The 22353-nt window shown below is 45.3% G+C and overlaps 1 protein-coding gene across 1 annotated transcript in view; it reads right to left on the bottom strand.

Annotated features, from left to right (window-relative positions):
* ABCF3 (ATP binding cassette subfamily F member 3) overlaps positions 1–22353 on the bottom strand; it is a 127466-nt gene that overhangs the window by 65138 nt on the left and 39975 nt on the right. The window contains exons 11-14 of the mRNA XM_085635605.1: positions 20199–20221; positions 10042–10097; positions 8250–8450; positions 5972–6048 (exon numbers count right to left, since the gene is read on the bottom strand). Coding sequence (XP_085491731.1) covers positions 5972–6048; positions 8250–8450; positions 10042–10097; positions 20199–20221 — 357 coding nt within the window. The remainder of the gene's footprint in view (positions 1–5971; positions 6049–8249; positions 8451–10041; positions 10098–20198; positions 20222–22353) is intronic.

Here is a 22353-nt window from a genome sequence, read left to right on the forward strand (position 1 = left end):
AGGTGCGGGTGTTGTTGTTGCCCCGCCCTCGACCTTTGTTATTGTTTCCCCTATAACCTCCTCGGAAATATCCTCTGTTAGGGGATGTTTGTCCAGAATTTTTAAAGGTGGACGTGGTCTTAGTTCCCGTGTTTTTGGAGCCTCCTCTATAAAAGGAGCGACGAAAGGAACCCCGGATTTGAGGAGACTGCAGTGCTCCCATAGACTTGGCAGTCTCATTATCCTTCTTCATTTTTTCTAATGCAGTGTCCACTGCAGGGCCAAATAGCTGCTCTTGGTTGAAAGGTTGAGCTAGAATTGCGGTTTGAACCTCCGGTTTAAAACCGGAAATACGGAGCCAGGCATGTCGTCTGAGTAAGACGCTAGTATTGACCGCCCGAGAAGCAGTGTCTGCCGCATCTAAGGCGCATTTAATGGAGGCATTAGATATTAATTTGCCTTCTTGAATGAGGTCAGTGGCCTGGGATTTAAAGGGTTCAGGCAGATGTTGCATAAGGTCCTCAAGTTGGTCATAATGCGCCCTATCATACCGGGCTAACAGGGCCTGGGTATTGGCAATACGCCAGTGGTTCGCCGCCTGTGCGGCGACTCGTTTGCCTGAGGCCTCTAAAAGCTTAGACTCCTTGTCCAGGGGAGGCGTTTCTCCAGTTGTCTGTGAGTTAACTCGCTTCCTGGCATTTGATACGACCAAGGAGTCTAAAGGGAGCTGGGCTTTAATGTATGCAGGGTCCTGCGGGGCTGGTCGGTACTTTTTTTTTTCGATGCGTGGGTTGAGAACCCTAGCTCGAACAGGGTCTTTAAAGACCTCAGTGGCATGCTTTATAACCCCTTTAATCATGGGCAGTATGTGAACAGTTTTCTGTCACTGCTCAAAAGTATCGAGGAGAAAGTCCTCTTCAAGGGGGTCCGTGTGCATTGTGACGCCATGGAACGTTGCTGCCCTATTTATTAGTTGGCCAAACCCCAAATGGTCATCAGGAGGGGAGGGCTTGGAGGGGTAGGTAGTGGGGTCAGGCATGTCAGGCATTGGGTAAGACCAGTCATCTACTGGTGCTGTGTCTGGAAATGTGAAAGGGTCGTTTGGATCAACAAGATCATTAAATAAATCAGGGTCCGCCCCTCCCCCTAAGTCATCATTATCATCCTGTGGAGGAGGTGAATGATAGGGAGATGGTAAAGGAGAAGGAGGAGGAGGAGGGGGGGGGGGGACGGGTTAGGAGGTAATACAGGAGAGGAAGGACGAAGTGGTGAAGTAGCACAGTCCTTTTTCCGTATGGGAGCTGGAGGAGGTGTGATGTCCAGCTTCCGTTTTTTGTATGGGACGGCAGTCACATGTCCAGTTTCGGGATTGATGTAGATCCGCTTTTGAGTAGGATCTGGGCGAAAAAGTTCATCCGGCTCCGAAGGTGGTGGCGGTGATGGCCGTTTCGGGTCTTTATGAACTTTTTTCGGTGTGGACGTAGTTTTCGGTTCCGATGGATTTTTCGGTGCCGATGGAGTTTTCGGCGCCGATGGCTTCGGTGCCGAGGGACTTTTAGGCATCGATGTCGAAGAACGTTTCGGCGCCGGTGGAGATTTGGGTGCCGAGGAACGTTTCGGTGCCGAAGGAGATTTCGGTCTTGAAGCCTGTTTCGGTGCCGACAGTGGTTTTTTCGGTGCCGAAGGTGTTATAGGCACAATCACATGAGGTTTGCTCGATTTCCGGTCGCGACTGGGCCCAGCTGGCGGAGTCTTAACCACTGTCTTTTTGGATGGGGCAGGGGCAGGGGGGGTGGTACTCACACGCTGCCCTGGAGTGATGAGGTCATCGGAATCGTCGGCCTCGGACACGATCTCGAGATCTTCGGTGTCATCTTCAGGAACATCCTGAGCAAAGATGTCCTCCGGTTCTGGAGCTGGTTTGGCAATAATATGGCGTCGAGCTCTTCGGTCCCGGAGGGTCTTCTTGGAGCGGAAAGCGGCACAAGCTGGACAGGTCGATTAGTTGTGTTCCGGCGACAGGCAGAGGTTACAAACCTCGTGATGGTCACTGTGGGGGAACTTCGCTCCACACTGGGGGCATTTTTTAAAGGGTGTCCTGTCCATCAGCCGCTTCCGGAACCGGTCCGAGTTGATTTAGATGTCGATGGAATGAAGATTGAAGAGTTAAATCGATTGCTGGAAGTTTTCTGCTGGAGCGGAAAAAGTTCATCCGAACCCAATGGCGGAAAAAAACAATCTGACGATGGAGTGGATGCCCATGCGCACTGTTGTCCAGGGGAGGAATCACCAACCTCGTGACCAAAGGCTTCTTCCGAAGACGACAACAACCTGCAATCATCCGAGCCCAACACCAGATGGCAATCTTATCCTCAGTGTGTGATCTGCAGCTCATATGCCTCGAACATGTTATTTTCACTGTAAGTATCTGTTTGCAGTGTGTAGTGATGTAGATTCACATGCCATCTAGTTTGGGCTGGGGTGTTTGCAACCTGTTTTTCTTCAAAGACGTAAATTGAGTCTGGAGGTATAGCAACTCCTCCCTTAGTAGACAATGCACATGGGTCGGCTCCTTTGTTACAGTTCTTCGCATAGCGTAATAATGGAGCAGTAAGTAGGATAGCTTGATAACTATTCTTTAAGTTGTGTGTAACATGTTAAATATGTAAATAAAAAAGACGAATATCTGTAGCAGCCACTGGCTACCAGGGAGGCAGGAGGGTGCATGTGAATCTATAGCACTACACACTACAAGCAGATGCTTACAGGTAAAATTTTCCATTCATAGTATGTGTGGCTGTACATACACATGCTCTGCATAGACTGTAAAGCAGCACTCCACCTGCGATCAGCCAGTGAATGGTGCAGGTGTTTGAATCAAACTTCTTAAAACAGTCTGACCAACTCCAGCTTGTTGGCGAGCTAGAACAAAAGTAAATGTGTGTGGATTGGACCATGTATCTGCCTTACAAATGTCAGCTTTTGGGTTATTACCAAAGAAAGCCATAGTGGCCCATCTCTTACAGGTGGAATGCGACCTAGGAGGTTGAGGTAAAGTCCTCTTGGCTTTGAAGTAGCAGGTGTGGATGTACTGGACAATCCACAGACTATAATCACCTTTGAACGAGGATGACCTTTGTGAGGTGTAGCGAATGCAACAAAACGTTGCTGTGTTTAGCGGAATGTTTTGGTCCTGTCAGTATAGTACATTAGGGTGTGTTTTACATCAATAGTGTGAAGAGTAGCAGCACGGCTTCACAAATGGTGGTCATTCTCTCACATCCAAATTTCTGGTAAGACGTCCTCTCACTCATACGCTCCATTAAGAAAACACTCCCACATTATACCCTGATAATACTCTTTGGGTATTTTGGCAGTCGGGGCCTTTACACCAGGACTACTCCATTGGGATGATTGATGACTCACCTTTTGTTGGTGTCTTGCTTTAACATAGCCCAAAGGTGGAAACAGCAGAGCCCTCCCTACGCTCACCCTTTGGTGGGGGAAGGCATGTTCTATATATGCCATGGAACAACGGTCGGCGATGAACCATGATAGAACATACAAGTTCAACCAGATCTGGCGCCCATTTATGACTTGTGTGAAAAGGGCCCACTGTAAGGGGGGTTGTCTTTCCTGGCAATGTATCAGATTCCTCGCCGCTTCACTGCCTGCAACAGGTCCCATTTGGATGATAGTGCTGGTATGGACACAGAGGCCACGATCTTGGACACTGAAACTTTCGCACCTATTTTAACAACACAAAGCCCTGTCTCCATGGCTGCTACAAGTCTGAGTTGACTGCTGAATGTGTGTATAGGTTACTTGAACCTAAAAATGGAAGGAAATTTCTGTCCACTCATGTGTACCCTTCCCCCCCCCCCCCCCCAACCCTTCTTTTTCCACTTTTTCTCTCTGCAAAAGTTCAAAATAAAAGCTGTTAATAAATGGATACCTTCATTGGAAGGAATTTGAGGTTGGAACGGAGCACACCCGAGTCATTATGCACCTGTAAGAAAAGCTCCTCTAAAGTGAGTGCCTGTAGCTCGCTAACACCTTAAGGATGTAGTAGCGACGAGGAAGGTGAAGTTCCAAGAGAGGAAGTGGGTCAAAAGAAAACCTCAAGTCTTGTAAAAACAATAAGGTTCTAGACTGGGCTGGGAGGAACTCTAGGTGGGATGATCCATTGGAGTCATTCCAAAAAAGCCTTGATGAAAGGGATTCTAAATAACTAAGAGTGTTCTGTGTTCTTATGTAGGCCTCAATAGTGGGTAACTGAAGGTGTATGGAAGTGTAAGGTAGGCCTGACTTCCGCAGGTGAAGGAAGTAACACACAATATTCTGGGCTGCAGGTTTGAGAGGGTCCAGTAATTTTGAAATGCAGTAATGGACAGAACCTTTTCACTTGGCAGTGCAATAGGCATGCGTAGTGGGTCTATGTGCTTCTTTACGAACGTTGAGGAAGATTGAAATAACCAAACTCTAGAACCTTGAGCAAATTGGCTCGATTGAGCTGGTTGGGGTGTCTAATTCTTCCCTGGTTCTGTGACAGTAGGTCTGGCTGTTGCGTAACCTGGGGTCTACTGCACAGGTCTACAAGGTTTGGATTGCTAACCCATAGGTACAGGCACTTAGTTGGGTGCACTATTGCCGAGTCTAGGTTACTGTAGCCCCACACAACCCACTGATCATTTCTGCTGGTGATATGTCTGTGTTTACTGGGTTACTAACAGTCCCTTACCGGGTTCAGGGATGAAGTGGTAATTCAAACACAATTTCGTTCTTTTCATAGCACACACAAGCACTGAATTGAGAAAAGGAACTATATATTTAAAAAGTGTCATTTCAAACAATTTCATCCTGTTGCCTAGCACAAGTAATAACCACACAGAATATAATTAAAACAGCACTTGTGCATGTTGCTAGCAGTGAAAATAAAATGAAGGTCCTATAGCCCACCCTAAAGCTACTTCAATGTGCTACACTATGAGAGCATAGAATAACTAGCTTGCCTTTAGGGTTTCTTGGAGGCAGGTGCACTGCATGCCTGTTCACAGTGGATCAGTTGAGTTTATCAAACTTCTGCCGGGAGAGAGTGCTCCTTCAGAAGGAAAACAAAATGTTCAGCTGGTCTCAGCCCGCCTTATCACTGGAGCGACTCTTAACATTACAGTGGATATTCTAGCAGCACCTCTCGTGATAACCTGGTGCGAAAGGTCTCTCAAACTCAGGAGGGCAATTTAAGGGGTTTATATAGGGTTCACCACTGATGTCTAGCCTACACTACCAAATCAAGTGGGGACTTTCCAATAATACCAGATGTAACGAGTCTAAACCTGCAGGATGAAAATACCTCAACTCGGACTATATGTTTACCTAACACTCTTACTGTCAAACCTTGAAGCACATATTTCGTAGCTTGTGGAAGTCGTGTGGCCTGATATCATAACAGAGTCCTTATTTATTTGAACAGACACTTTCACAAGTTCTGTGAAAGATACAGACCAGCTGATTTCAAGTCAACTGTAGACAGGGTATTTTAAGATCTTTCTGGAGAATCAGCAGACATCTCGAGAAGAGTCACCTACATATTTCAATAAAGAAGTAAAACCACTATTTATTAACACATTTCTGCACTAGATCCCAAGATCTCCTCTCTCCAAGCATATTATGACTCATCAGCTACACTGCTCTGCCTGGGTGTGTGACTTGGGAGTTTGTGTGTTGGCAGTACTCATGACTCTCTGCGTCGTCTTGGTGCAGAGGCAGGTGCCGAGTGCTTATACATAAGTGTCAATTCAATAAATCAATTACATGTAGGACCACAGCACTTTAAAGACATTGTCAAGTCATTCCAATACAGGCACAAGACAGCACAAATACCTGCAAAATGCGGAAAACCTTTGGTATCATCAATGTTCTCGCTGCACTAGAATAAGAGTGAAAGGTCCTCAAAGCTTTGACATAAGAAGGGAAAAGAGAACGTACTCACAGCTTTTCCAGTAGTTTAAGTTTGCTCTGGACCTGAGAAGCTCGATTGGCATTGTATCGGAAACGGTCAATGAATATCTGAGAAAGAAAAAAGTGTCACAAAAGCACATCAGTCCCTGAAAACAGTGTCACAACACATTCAAGATGTGCTCTTCAGAGCAGCACTCTACAGCACTCACTCATTAGCTTTGAAGTTTGTATTATCCAGCACTAGGTGTTTCTTATATTTACATGGTTGAAAAGGCTGTGAATCCCCTGTAACTTTACATAGCAGTAAACAGTCAAAAAGTCTGTAGGCCTCAACAGAAGTGTTTGTTTAGTAGCACGTCTACCTCATATGAAACAACCCGAACTTCAGCCAAAAATGGGGAAGTGCTGAGCTCTCTACCACCCCTAGAGGCTTTCTCCAATTCACCAAAGACAGCCATACTGTGCAACAATCCAATGTTCATGTCTAAAATCCCAAATGATTTTCCTGCTGAATGAAAGTCATCCATTGTTATTTTTTCTCTACTCCCTCCACATCAGCAGCAAAAACTTTGCACTCAGTGGATATCCACAGGTGCATTAGATTCTACACGGACAAAGCACAGGATGTACAAATATAAGACCAGCTGTTAATGTCCTTCAGCTAGTCAGAAAGAGGCCAGACACTATGCAAACAGGGCATAGCAAGTTGACTATGAGCCAGCATCTCCTTTTGCCACAGTAAGGCGGAGTGTCCAATCCTGGGCAGACAGAGGACACTTTCTACCAGAAGCATGTTGACAAACTGCTGAGCATAATACTAGTGGGTCGCTACAAGACATTCATTCGCTGTGCTGCTATGTCAAAAATCAGGGTCATTTTCACCAATTACTACTCCCTAGATACGAACACAGACACCGACTTAGCAGTGGGCAGACAGTTCCACGCAATCAGTCGGTAAAGCTTTGCCTGCTTCCCGCCTTATTCAAATATGAGGTACTGCTAGCTGTTCCGACTCAAGCATGTCAATATATAAAAGATCCATTACTGGAGAAGAAATTCGTTAATAAACTGCAACTCCAGTTCTCAAGCATTCGCATCTTTTATATATTCACAAGATACCCTCCCTCCTTCATGGTCCGAGGCTCACTTCTAAATGAATATTCTTTACAGTTGTGCTTTAAAATATGAGCTGTGGCAGCCTCTAAGGGGACTATAGTGCGCAGCACTTCCAACCCACTTGATTAAGTTTGCGTTGCCTCAAATGATGTGCATGTGCTAAAAAATCAACACGGTTGTTGAGGCTTATGGCTATTTTACTGCTATTTAAGATTTCTGGGGATTCCCAATATATATGTAATATGCCAGCACTGGAGATACAAGTAACTAACTAATTTCTTATCTGCATTATGCAAATTTTTAGTAAATTCTAAAATAAAATCCTTTTAACTCAGGAGAGTTTGGATAAGATTCCAGGAGCTTGCTCATGGACTAGGGTAATTCTGCTAAGTAAAATGACAGCAAAAGTTATGACATGGTTGATGAATGTATTGTAAGCACAAGATGATGGTGAAGGAAGTGTTATAAAAGATACCCAGACATTTCTCTACAGCAAGAAGCGTTTCCTCACAGTGTAAATCAGACTTCATACCCAAACCATTACTACGATGTTTGGCAAAGTGGAAGAATATCCACTGGGAACTGAACAGAGATAATTAAATAATTTAATGTAGACATTGGGGCCTTAATTAAGCATGCTCTACAGCTAACCATCTTTTGGCACCCCGAAAAAAGTTATGATTGCATAATTAATGCTGCTTAACGTTGACTGCAAGAGATTAAAACCAGAGGCCTCCAAATGGGGCGCCTTGACGAGGTGCCAAACCATATCAGGCAACTGCATTCTGTGGTGAGGACAACAGTCTCTCAAACAAGTGTACAGTAGCCTAGAAGACAGATTGTTACTGAAGAGTCAATGATACAGAGCCTCTAAATCCAAACATGCTGCAGAGGTGGCATTTGACATTTTAGGTAGTGGACCTAAAACAGGGACACACTAATTTACATCAATGTAGTGAGCAGGAAGTCCAGAATTAAGATCAATGTGACAGAACATCATACATGCGGATACGTGCTGCAAGTATGGTAGCGGAAGAAACCAAGAAGTGCTTCATAGCAAGCCAGTCTCCTATATGCAACTTACACAGCTCACAGTAGTGTATTTCGGAGTAAATAAACTAGAACTTTGTCAATTATAGGGCACAATTAATCAGACCTTTCAATGCCAGCTTGTAGCCCCAAAGTCTCTGTACCTGGATGTGCTCTCTGTACTGGTGCTGAGCTTCAAATTCACGCTGCTGGTTCTTTAGACGTTCTTCTTTGATCTTCATGAAGTTCTCAAAGTCTCCACGGTACGTCTCTAGGCGCTGAGAGTGCAAGTGGATGATGTCAGTGGCTACAGCATTCAGGAAATTCCTGTCGTGGGAAACTACGAGGATGGTGGACTGCCAAGTCTGTAAAAGACAAAAATAATAAACAGTGCTTCATGTATGCACTGACAGGATGGATGGACAAGAGGCATTCAACTGCTGTAAGGACAGACACACACTAAGGTAAAAGAAGGGATACAAGCTAAAGCCCTGATAAAATATGAGGGCACTGAACAACAAATAGGACAGCAACATTTTAGAAGAAAACCAAATTAAGCTAAAAGAAATACCAGATGAATAGTGCTGAAGGAAAACTTTCATTGTTCAAGTTCAGCTAGAATCAGAGAAAAAAAATGGCTATTCCTTTCTAAGGTTACAAGTGATTCTAAAAGGCAGCACAAGAGACACACATATGAACATGAGAAGGGGTCTCCTACTACACCAAGGAGACATCAGGCAACATGCCAGCATGAACACTCCATATAAGAGACTAGGAGCTGAACAGAGCTAGAAGGTTGGGGAAAACAGAGACCAGAACAAAATGAAGGGCATCACAGCGCAAGCCCAGTGGGAAATTAAGAAAGAGTAGTGCAATCCCAGAGCATAAGAGGCCAAGAGGATGGTCTAGCACGGCCTGTGTGCTCAGTTAGGGCACAGAGAGGAGGACTGCAGAATAGCAAGGGCCAAACTAAAAAGTGCTGCTCAGTAGTCATTGGAAGACAAACTTGCCAATTATCACCACTGACCAATAAAATTGACTGATGACTATTTTAGGGTAAACATTTTCTTTCTCTCCATAGAACGCTAGGTGATGAATCAGATGTGAACAGATAGAAACAGGACAACCTTTCAGTATTACAGGCTTAGACCAAATAGAACAGTCTTCTGTTCCATCCGGAATTAACAGTTTAGCTGCTGAGATGCCCAAGCACCCCAGTACCAGATGAATTTTTAAATGTTTACAGTGGCCTTGAGAAAACAGGTCTTGTCTGGGTTATTTCCCTCCTATATCTTTGCGTCAGGTGACCAGGACTTGTACATATGATCATAGACCAGATCTTAGAGCATCTATTTATCTATATATACACACACACTGTTGCAGTTATGGATCAAAATACAAACTATGGTTAAAATAACCAGTTACCATAGCGAAAGGAAATAAACCAGCTACACCAGAAGATCCAGTTTAAACGGTTGAGGGCCTTTAGATGTGCAAGGCATACCAAACTCACAAGACAGAAGGCACATGTTGGAAGGCACACATAGCTCTTCACAGGTCCAGTATCAGGGAACCAACATTTGATGTTCCAGGCATATACAGCTTACACTGGGCAAGATGGAGAATGCGCTACGCGTATAACACTTCATAAGCTTACTGTCTCCTGCCCCATTGTTTATGGGAGGCTCCTTTAAACGATTACTGTGGATGCTATGGTCTATCAAGGGAAGTCCACCGTCCAAGGCTTTCCATCAGGAAGAGACAATAAAGGGTTTAGACGTAAAGGGTGGGGAGTAGGAGTAAAAAAAGAGAAGTAGGAACTGGATACCCAAAGACACCCACTAAGCCCTTTACGTTCTAGAGGTAATGAATCTGGATCTCGTACTGTTATTTCTTAGAAACAGCAGAAGTGTATTATTTACAACAAATCTTTTAGTTAGTTAATATAGCACATACCTGCAGGTAGTTCTCCAACCAAATAATGGCCCGGACGTCCAACATGTTTGTAGGTTCTGCAAATCAAGCGTATGCGTGTAAATGGTGTGCTTAAGGAAAGGGCTCAGTTGTGACTTTAAATTAATCCATGCAGCAAAATATGTGCAAGGGTAACTGTTGCAAATGTGAAACTGGCTTGGAAGTTAGAGGAAAACAGGCACAAATATTGAAGCTCGATAAAGAATCCTGTACCAATAACCTTCTGAAAATATTGCACTGGGTAAGTTGGAATCACAGCTGTGACCAGGCAAAAAGGGGCACTTTCCTACAGAAACTCTCAGGCCTAACTTTTGATGGTACAAGCTTGTTCTCGCCACCAACACAGGAAAAACAAAAAAAATACAAAACAGGGAGAATAACAGGGGAAAAAATGGATTCAGGATATTTTTCAGCCCCCATAAGAATTTAAACCATTTAAAGCAAAATGAAAGGAGCTATCCGTAAAGGAAATTTGGGGCAGGCTATTGTTCAAAACCAAGACAACTCTTTGTTTATTTTTCAGCAGTCGTTGCATCCTCCACGTCAGGCTGACTTTCTCCAGGAGGCATGGTGTCCAGTAACAAATTTTGGAGCATGCATCCCCAGAAAGAAGGAAGGTCGGTGCCATTAATTGAAATTCAGTTTGTTGTAAATATCAAGGATTCTGGAACACAACAATCTAAAGTGAAGATAATAAAGTTAAACGTTCATAACCTCCAAGATCACAGAAGTTAGTGCCAAATCTACTGTAAGAAATTAAAAAATATTCCCCGAGAGCAATGAAGCTAGTGCCGGGGAATGAAAATGATCTGGACTTCTAACTGGTACTTTGTATATGGTATGGATTTCTGATATTCATTAACAGTGTAGGTGCGTAGTGTGGAAAACCTTGAGATGCAGTATCCCTTAATTTTGGCATTTCTGACTGAACAGGTACATATTCCATCCCAGAAGGCTTATATTGTGTGCTAGTAGGTGCGATCTGAATCTACCGATTTTGGAAAACGTTGACTACCAGCAGGGAATGCAACTCTTCTACAGATGGAGAAATCACTCAAAAGTGACCTTCGTTTCACTGTTTCTTCTTGTCCACCTCCAGGTCATGGCATGACTGCTGGTAGCAACTGATTAACATTCATGGGGTACTGGCCTATTATGTACCCCAAGTTGCAGAGGCTCCATACAGGCATTACTGGTAAATCTGTGTAACCCGCAAGACATTCTCCAGGGTGGTGTGTATGTGAGAGCGAGAAGTGTGCATGTGGTAGCTTTGTCTTTGTATGTGTGTTGTGGAATACATAACGGGTTGGAGCAACCTAGGCTGATTTACCATGCTAGGGACTAAATAACCCAAGACTGAGATCTTGTAGGCCCCCTCTTACCGTATGTGCATATGCAGTTCATTCCTCTCCAACATTTCCCCTTTGTTGTATAGATCACTGCAGCAGAGCGGTTGTGTGTCAGGGTTTTATCAACAATGATTTAAATAGATGAAGGTAGCACTGTGCGCACCTCACAGGTACACAACAATGTAGACTGCACAAAGACTGTGAAAAAGAAGTGGGTCAAACCTACCATATGAAAAATTATGATTGCCAATTCAGAGCTCCTGCTGTCAGCTCTGGCTGGCAGAAAATAGCTGTTACAGCGGGTCTAACCAACTGACAGGAAGATATTTTCAGAAACACTTTCAGGTGGATGCCATTTGGTCCGTCAACTTTTACGACTAGGAAAGTATTGACAAACTTTCACTTACATATAAAAATATATATAGATCCTCAAGTTTTTTTCTGCGGTGGCATCAATCACACTTTTTGGGTTAAGGAGAAACAATATGATTAGCTCATGAGCTTTCAAGTTCTACTTAGAAAGAACAATTTCATTTAGACTGTGAGCATCTGTTTGTATGGTGGTCTGATTCCACGCAAGAGAACCATTAAAGTGACCATTGCAGATGGGTAGTCTAATGCTTCGGGCTTCACAGACACTTCAGCTGTATTGCACCAAAATAAATGTAGCAACTGTTTCTTCCACAGACATCTCTCTTTCAGAGATATTTGCAGTGCAGCAATATGGCCTTCAAGCGTTCTAAAATATTACACTCTGAACTAATCATCAAGAAAAATGTGGCTTTCAAACAGAAAGTTCTGCAAAATCTATTGCTTTAAGTATTGTGGGTCAGTTCCTTCCAGCTGAGCTAAGTTTTAAAGTTGGTTTTACAAATCAAATGTTAACCCGGTCCGTGCTTGTGTCGACCAACGGCCGACGCAAGCACTACCTCGCTGGTGCAGCGCACATCCGTTGGCTGACGCAGCCCCGCCCACTAAATTCTCCCGCACTGCGGGAAAATTTGCGCCGCGGTTAAGGAGAGAGAATAGTTCAGTAGGCTAAGGAAAATCACTTTAATGGTGTTTCCACACTTAGTTCTTGCTCTTCCTCTGCCACAATACCAACCCAGTCACCCCCTCAATAAGCATCTGCACTGCTACAAGCCATAATGTAGGAAAAACATGCAAGGACACTTTGTGGAGGTGGATGATAAAACAGTTTCTCCAGAAAGAGACGTTTTTGCATGGAGCGGCTGCATGCCATACAATTCTCAACTAAAACATGCTTTTGGGACCTTATAAGTACTTAGTTATGCAGCACAATATCCTTGGTGCATAGGAGAAGTTTCCTAAGATGGAACAGCGTGAAAACATTTCTAAAAGCAAATTATTAACAATAAACAAAGTGCATTTTCCTTGTTGCTGAAGCTAGCCATACATTTAACCCAATTTTGCCATACACTAATGTACTCAAAAGAGGCAAGACAGTAGGAGGTGCATTACAGATCAATTTTATTGGACACCCCCTCCCGCCCCCAAAAAATACACACAGTGTAAAGATAGAATTAGGTCAAGGAAAAAAAAAAGTTACATCTGGTTCAGGCTGTGATCCCAAATAAAGCGCAACCATAACATCGATGCAGCAGGGCTGCCTTGACATTGCTCAATACATGTTAATAATTTGGAACTTCAGCTCCACCAGTGGCACGGTGTGATCCGGGCAGAATGGTGGTCTTGCTCACTTGTGACACTGATTTGTAACAATTATATTTTTAGTCAATCAGCTGGTAGCGAATACCTTCTCTTTTAGTGGGCAGAGTACACTGTGTGAACGAGTAAACATAGCCGCAAACCAATTACATCCAGAGCAGGATGCACAGGCAGCCCAGGGCACAAGAATTCTTATGGACTTTTAATTCACAACTGAGCACCCTAGGGGAATAATGTTTACAATAAAGTAATCAACTTGCAGATTCCCACAACACATCCAAGGCCTGATATAAAGGGGCGGAAGTAGTGACCAGGTGATGACGTTGCCACTACTTCGTACAACAAACTTGATCTTGAGGACAAATAAAATGAAAACGTTCACGTTTCCTACATTTGAATCCAGGAAAGGGCCTTGGCAATGGGCATACGCAGGCCTGGCATCCTCGAGATCAGCTTGCTCGCCCAGGGCACAGGAAGAAGACCGATGAGGCTGTGGTGCATCAGCCGGGTGCCCCCAGTGACCTCTTCCTGTTCTGGAGACGGTTACATAAGTACCCGTGCGTCGGAGATTATCGACACGCGGGGCACAGACCGTGGAGCCGCCGCAAATCAGCAGTCGTTAAAGAGATTATGGGTGCACGGCGATAATATCTTAACCAGACCAGGCCTCCCCAGATTATTGCAGGATATGTTAATATGCAGGGTTTTTACATGGCGCTTTATTATGGCAGCTATACGTTCTAGGAACACTAGCAACGCTGGCAGAATACAGGAGGGATGCACAGAGGGCTGAAGGACAAGATCACACGGTTGGGTCAGGCACAGTATGGGAAGCTGGGAGAACTGCTATCTCAGGAATGTACAGTCCACAGCTGACCCACTAGATGTGCGGGGGGGGGGGGTCGAAGGAAGAAAGCTGTGGTGACAGTCTAGTGTGCAGTGTGGTAGTGTCTGGAGTTTGGGGCAATGTCGAGAAATAAACTAAGCAATGAGGAACATTTAATTACAAGGAGAGCAAAAAAAGACGGCGCCTGGTGGGAGGCTTGGGAGTATGCGTGTGTGTATGTATGAGTGACCAATGGTCAGATGTATGTGTGACGTCACACAACATGGGGACAGACGAGTAACTCAAGGAAGAAGACGGCCAGACCTAGAAAATGAGAAAAGCACGGGCCTCATGTGCAAAGACCAGATCGTTATATTAACCTTGCAGAGTTTGTTAAGGAGCAAGGCAGTCGGGGTTGGTCTAAGCTGTTCAGAATCCCATAGTATAATGAGAACGACAGACCGGTCTCTGTTAGATCGGGGACCTAAATGTCAGTCGCTTGTAGAAAAGAGTCAAGCATGTTTTTGAACAACCCACTCGTCCTCAACATTCTATGTTAACAAGCATTGGCCGCGCTGCCGTGGAAATGACATGGCCGCGCGGCCCGCGAAAGTGATCGCGGACGCGATCAAGCACGGCGGAGGTAAGACACATGGCAGCTGCGCGCGGGCACGCTCACGTGAACGCAAGCTTTAGGCCACGGACAGCACTTTGAAAACCTGTATACTAAATGTCTCGGTCAGACCAGCGCATGCGCTGGATCAGGCAAGACCTAAAAATGCAGAGAAAAGACTGCAAATATTGAAATAACTGTGAAGGTCATTTTTTATCACCCGGTTACTGGGAACAAAGCTGCAGGCACAGTGCCAGCTAACTGATGAATGACTGGAGGCACAGTAGAGTAGCAAGTTTGCAATGCCCTTCAACAGATTACAAAGTTATGGGTGCTATATCATTGGTCAGACTTGCTGGCGGTGGGGATTTCATTCTATGGCAAATGACTAGACAGGTGGGGGATACCTTTTTATTCCACCATACAATGCATTCTGTAGGAACCTAGCTCTTTATGTCATATATCAATAGGTTGATATACCGTGTAAGAGTCCAGGGGTTCCCTATCAAGTGTACAGGGGCTTGCTATGCAATCCCAAAATGCTCTATTGGGGGTAGTGTGGTCGAGCAGCCTTAGGCGTAACACAGAGGAGTGCCAGAAATTTGCAAATACACACAATGATTAATAAATGACAAAACAACTCAAGCAGGAGAACCGCACAAATATATCTAAATAGGAAGTATCTTTATGTTTGTTTAGGCATCAGTGAAAAATTGTTCAGGCAAGTACGTTTTTCAATATAAATTCTTTTCACTTTAAAATTTCTTAGATCTGCAATGTTATCCTATGGAAGAAAGAACAAGTTCAGCACACTGGTATAGCACATCAACTTATATGAACAATCGCCAGGAGTTATGGTGAGTGGTGGGCAACATGCAAGATAGAACCAACAGTACACCACCAGTGGCACGAGGGCGGCTGGGTGCAATTCGGCATCGGGAGAGCAAAGCGTTTCAATGGGGATCAGTCACTGTAAAAAGAGGCTGCAGACTCTGGCTAGGAAGCCATTTGGGCTGAACCAGAAAGTGGGCTCAGGCCTTGCAAAGCTCGGGGACATGGGGGCACCGTTGGTTCTCTTCTCCTAGGCCCATGGGTGATGGGTGCAGGGGTGTCCTTGGGTATCAAGTTTCTCCTTACCGGAGTAGTTGCGGCTGAGGGGGCCTGCTTGCAGAGGCTGCAGGCGACGTCGGGGAGTCCAGGTGAGGTGAAACCATGATGGACTCTAGCTCTGGCAGGCTGGGGGACCTTGTTGACACCAGTGGCCCACTTCAACTCGGGCGGGGGGCAACGGGTTCAGTGGGGACTTTGGGTGTCAGGTTTTGGCGGTTCAGGAGGCCTCCGTGTCTTCTCTTTTGGCGTTCCTTCGAAACAGGTAGTCGTCAGTCTTTTCTGCACAGCACTGTAGCACCTGACACGACTATTATATCATTGAGTTCTCGAGGCGTTAAACCCGTCACTGAGGACAGCACAAATGTGGCAATGGGCAGCAATAGGCGCACTAGCTAGCTGCCTACTGTGATGCCATGTGGTGCCCCGTTATACAACCCGCGTGTCATCAGCTGTATCCCTTGGTTTGGGTTAGATTTCCCCCAGGTGTATACCCGCCTTTAACGGGCCAAGTAGTGCCCCGCCCCACTTGCACCGAGAGAGGCATCCTCAGATATAATGCCCCGTGGAGATGCTCCTCCGCCACCCCGGGTCTGCATGGACTTCCGCCCCCAGTCTAATGGCCGGTGCAGATGCTCCGCAGCACTCCTAGACGTACTGCCCTGCAACCACCCGGGCACCGCACTGCTCCGTACGCTCACCTTGGCTGTCATGCTGGTTGCTTTCCATGTCCGAGGGCTCGGAGACGCTCAGCTCGCACCGCAGGCTGCTCCCCTCCCGGCCACAGGGCTGCACCGCCCCACTGATGCGCAGCACCAGCTGCTTGTTGTCCTCCATCATCATGAGCGCGGCCACAGGGTGTCGGAAAGTCTCATGGTGCCCGCACTCCGCGCGGTCCAGCTGCTCCGTATGCTTGGGAAATGTTTGGGAATGAGGCAGAGTTATTCTCCTACCGAGGAGGGGAGTGCAAGGCAAACGGTACCAGGGGAAGCGGTCTGTCTGTAGCCGGTCAGAGCTGCCTGCCTGCAGCTGGGAGAGACAGCCGAAGCCGGGAGAGGCAGCCGAAGGCCGGCAAGAGCCGCAAGTCTCTAGCCGATGTCAGTACTGGGACCTAGGGCGGGGATCACTGCTATTATGGTCAGTATGTGTCTACAGGTATGTGTTCGAGGAGGCATGTGTATGATATTCGTGCCAATGGATATGTAGCCCTGAATGCTTATATGCGTCAACATGTAGCTATTTCTGTTTGTAGCAACGTTTTTTAATCTTAAAGTTTATTTTTGTATAGAAGTTTACATTTTTGTGTAAGTGTTTAAATATGTGTGTTTACTTTGTACAGGTGGTCAAATCAGTGTATTATTTTGTATTTAAGTGCCTGCATGTATATGGTTACCGGTCTCTGTGTATGCCTCTTTGTGTCTCTGTGTACGTTTCTTCGTGTCCGCGTGCTTCGGTGTCTGAATTATGGAGTGTATTCTAAGTTGTTTTTCTGTTTGTTTGTTTGTGTGTATCTGTTGGGGGGGGGGGGGGGGGTGCGCGCCTGTGGTATACGTGTCGGTGTGGGAGTGAGCGAGAGATGGGGGGTTTTGATGCCGCGCCTATATCGAAATATGATCACATACATGCTTGACACATGAACAGAAGTAGATTTTACACACATATGATGAATCAACATGTGGAAAATGCACAATGACGCCATATGTCATGAAAGTACAGATGCAATACACTTTGACTATTTGAAAGACGCATGCGACTAGTAAAACAGGTGTTTGTGACACTGCCTAGGCGATAAGGGGTACTGTTAAAGTACACGTTTCTTTGCATTGACTTTCCTGGAGCCGCAGAACTACGCATGAGATTTAGTGAACTCCGGGCTTTGGCATTAAATGCGCTGAGGTTTGGAGGGGAAAAAAACCCACCCTAAATACTATGCCTTTCTGACCAGGAAGACGCATGGGAATGAAGGCCTGTGTCTCAAAGGCGGTTAGGGTACTGGTGAGAGGTAACATTTGTAATGAGCACGTGTCGCCGCCATCTTCAGCGCTTGGCGGAGGTGTCTCGTGGTTAAGAAGTAGCGAGAGGTTTCCATGAAGGGCTGAGACAGTGGAGTGTAGGCCGCAGGTACATTTAATGGGGGAAGCACGTGGCCATTTCCTGAGTAAGTGTGATGCTTTTCTTTGTTAGCCATGCCAGCCGCCCCAGTTTATTGTGTTGTAAAATTGTTTTCTTGAGGAATGGGGTAAGGAGGAACACTGTTACTTTAAAATAGAATCTATTGAGCAGAAAAACACTGCACACCTTCTGCCGAGTGCATTTAAATTCAAAGCTAGAGATCTACTAACTGGTGACGCAACACAGAAGGCAGCACAGCTGGTTCGGTGCCTGTGTATTTGAGTTATTAACCACATCCTATTGGGTGTTACACAGTATTTCTGATCAATGTAAATGCCCTGTTCCCCATTCATGTTTGTGCATTCATAGGTGTTCCACTTTATGGGCCAGCTTAAGCCCCATCCAAATTACATGTCTAGGTGCTGGACGGCCAGGACAGAAGTAATAAAGTAGCAGGTGCCCTTCTGGCCTTACCTTCTCAGCAGGTTTGCGCCCGTAAGTACAATCACATACATATTTATTTATGCAGATGCCAGGACATTGCCGGACTGAGGACAAAGACATGCAAGACGTAAAAAGACGAGAAATTAGGCGTTTTCTGTTTTTTTTTGCCGAATCAATTCTTTATAAAGCACACCAATGCATGTAAATGACTTGGGTATTTTTTCAAAATATTGTAGACTCCGCCCGTGTTAATTATCAAAAGTCACAAACGGACAAGCATCAAACAACCTAATAGCCTGACTACACAGTGAACCAAAAGCTCGCGAACACGTTTGGGAAGCATTATGCTAGCAACACGGTGCATGAGTCCAGTTTTTACAAACTACCCTATACCCACTGGCATAGGCCTCCACTAGGAGCATAAAAGAAACAAGCATTTGGAATGTAATAGGTCTTGCATTTACGCAAGTTTGAGCTATTGACATTGCAAATGGCAATGCCTTTTATTCTTGTTTTTGAAACATAAATAAAAGGCATTGTCATTTGCAATGTCAATAGCTCAAACTCGCATAAATGCGAGACCTATTGCATTGCAAATGCTAACGGCTGTCCTGCAGTACCCTCGGGGCATAAGCAGGCATCCACTTCTGTGAGGACAGCTGATCTCAGCAAAAAGACAGAAGTGGATGCCTGCTTGTGCCCCGGGGGGACTGACAAAAAAAATAACCCGCAAAAGCATCGTTTTGTGGCTATGGCAATAAAATGGCGTGGGACTGTCCACAGTCCCACAGACACGCGCATGCTGTATGCAATGGACAAATGGCAAGAGCAGCCATCTTTGTCCATTGCAGACGCGTGCATGAGTGCCCTCGCAGAATGGATTACAAAAGGTGGACTCCTTTCGCCAGGCGAGACTTAAAAAAAAAAAAAAAATAGGGAAATGGAAACCAGAAAAATAGAAATTTAGAAATATAACGCTGGGTGAGGGGAGCATGGTTCGTGTCGGTGGTAGAACATGCCCACTCCTCCTTCAACCCTCTGTACGTATACAATATTGGCCCATCAACACTGGGGCACAATAGGCATGAAGGGGAGGGTGTGAAATACTGGAGGAGGCAGATTTTGTATTGGATTTTAACTTTTGTTTCTTTCGGCATTATTTTTTCTTTTTTTCGCCGCGCATTAAATTGGGCAGTTTAACTGTCGCGTTGTTTTTCAAAAACAGTGCGTGAGCCGAGTAATGTGCTTAATGCTTACCTGCTTCGACTGTCGCGAGGAGCAGCTCCGTGGCCATTCTGACGTCCTTGGGAGCTTAGTTGCTTCTACGGCGCATTGTAAATGAGAATGCCTTGTATTTATGTTTTGAAACCCAAAACATAAATAGAAGGCATTGTCATTTACAATGCCAATAGCTCAAAATCGTGTGAATGCGAGACCTATTGCATTGCAAATGCTTGTTTTTACGTGCCCACTGGTTTCATTCACCCAACTGTATGACTGTGCATGACTCAGACACCACATGGCTTATCACTCCAAACATTCTTAAAACTCTCAAATTATCCTCACACTTGTTTGGGTATTAACCAGTTACAATTATCAGTGTCATCTACAAAGCAATTTACTTAACCTTCTAACACACCTGCAATGTTCTTGCCATACTGGGAAAAACGATCCAAGTAGTGATCCTTTTGCTACCCACTAATCCCATACATCTCCTCAGGGTGGCCACCTTTCTACAAGTAGTATTAATCTATCGAGAGCCAATTCAGAACCCATTTTACAACATGCCCATTACCAAGTCCGCTTAAATTGCATCCCATTCTTCTCCATGTGAAAGCAATTAAATATTTGATAGAATTCAAGAACATTATTCTCCACTGACATCCCATAGCAAAACAAATTAGAATAAATCACGGCTGATCTAGTCACCACTCTCCCTAAAAAACAAATGAGAGGCCTCGCCTGCCCAGCTAAGATAAAGGAATAAACAGAAACTTACCATCGAGCAATAGAAGGTCAGGCCTGTGTAAGGGGAAAAGCATAAGATACTCATGAAAAGCAATTCAGATACTTATTAGAAACAGCCACACAAAGCGTGGATTACTATCAGCCTGGCAAAGGGAATGTTCCAAATAGTTACCACGTACAGCCATTGATTACATAAAATAAATTCAAAAGTGGGAATTCCTTCACCAACTCAACATATTGCAACATGGCCTTGATTCATTTTTAAAAAGGAAAAAAAAACTATGATATGACTGCCCAAGTCATTTTGACTGTGCCATTTTGACACCTACTAAACGGAGAGCTTTTTTCCTTTTGATCTGCCAATCCAATTTAGATAAAAAAAGTAGTGCAGTTGGGGAGAAGCAACTCAGAGGACAGGGTGGTTGGGCAGAATCATGGAGGGCTGGGGAGCAACAGGAGAGCAGGGACAATGAAAGAACACGAGGGCACAAGAGGCGGGAGCAGCACGGATGGGCTGGGTGGGGGGGGAAGGAACACAGGACGTGCGGGGGTGAAAGAACAGAGGGCGTGACTGAAGGAAAGACTGAGGGCATGAGTGGAGGAGCGTAAGCAAAGAGGGTAAAGCGGTGGGAGCGAACGGATTAGAGAGCACAAAGTGGAGGTGGGGGAGCAAACAGGGCAAACAAACACAAGGTATAAGCACAATAGGGGCAGGGGAGAATTACACAGGCAGTGAAAGAGCAACATGTTGAGTGCGGCAGACGGGGAGACGTTTACAAGGGAGGCTACTGGAAAAGACACATACTCTTGTAGAATGCTTAAAAAAATAATACTCTCTGAAAAGGGAGCAGTGGAAGGACAAGTGCTCAGGGAACACACTAACAAATAAGCAAGCAAATTAGATTGACAATGAAATCAACCAATAGACAGGGTCCAAGCCCACTGTAAGCTAACTATAGTCTAGCAAAAGACAGTGCATTTGCCCATACTTGGGTAGCATCAGTCCCAGGAATGCGAAGCTATGGCATATGCTGGTCCAACGTTTAGGTGTCAGGGGCACTTCAATCAAGCAGTGTTCCACAGAGGTCTCCACTGATATCTGCACGACCCCTTGCGGTGCACTCAAGACTTCCTCCCAGTACCCTCATAATGCATCACATTCCCATGTCCAGTGAAGGATAGAGAGCTCAGGCACTCTGCCAAGCGATCCCTATTGATCCTGTGTAATCGTAGGGGAGTCAGGTAGGCGTGGTGTAGGTAATAAAACTGTGCGAGTTTCAATCTCACATTGCTTGCTACCTCCTTGACATGTCTAGTACCCCGCTCAATGGTAAAACGCTCAGACACCACGGGGACTGTCTGAACTCTTGCCACCAGACAAGTATAGAGTAGCTTCACCCAGGACACAAACTCTGGTCCAACCCCATTCTCCGGAGAACCTCCCAGAGGTACTCCCAATCAAGGGTGTTGAAAGATTTTTCAACATCGAAAGTGATAAAACATTGCCTCGTGTACTAAATGAGTGACCTTGGTGAGGAGCCTAGTGCCAAGAGCCTTCATAAGGATTTTTGCATCAACACCCAGCATAGACAGGGGCCTATAAGAAGCAGGGCCCAGCGGAGCCTTACCCCATTTGGGGAGCATAACTATCTGAGCTTCATGCACGGACAGTGGTAGTATCCCCTGCTCCTATGCCTCCAGGAGCAGTTCTAGCTGGCAGGGAAGGAGTAACCCTGAATATGCTTGATAGTACTCAACCAGTAGCCCATCGGGGCCTTGCGCCTAACAGGATGCCATCTCCCGGAGTGCTGCACTTAACTCCTTTGCCGAGAGCTCTCCCTCGAGACTTTGTCTGTTCGGCCGTGAATCTAGTGAATGCAACTACTTTCTGTCCCTTGACACCATATTCATTTTCTTTTAAGGAGCAACAACAAACTGAGTACCGAAGTTGCCTCCCTAACAGTAGAATGGGTTGAGTTGAACTCTAAAGGATTTATTTGCTGAAGCATTCCATATTTTAAAGGATCTATTTTTAGTCAACAAAAGATCCTCTCTACAATTGTGTGCTTTTGGCAGAGTAGCAAGCAGTACCTGCTGCATAAGAAGAAGTGCATAAAGGAAACTTTCTAAAATGTACGTTTTCTGAGCTAAGTATGGACAACTTCTGGGTTAACCTAGAAGATCAG

This window comes from Triturus cristatus, chromosome 11, assembly GCF_964204655.1.
Source record: "Triturus cristatus chromosome 11, aTriCri1.1, whole genome shotgun sequence".
In the NCBI taxonomy this organism is placed as follows: domain Eukaryota; kingdom Metazoa; phylum Chordata; class Amphibia; order Caudata; family Salamandridae; genus Triturus; species Triturus cristatus.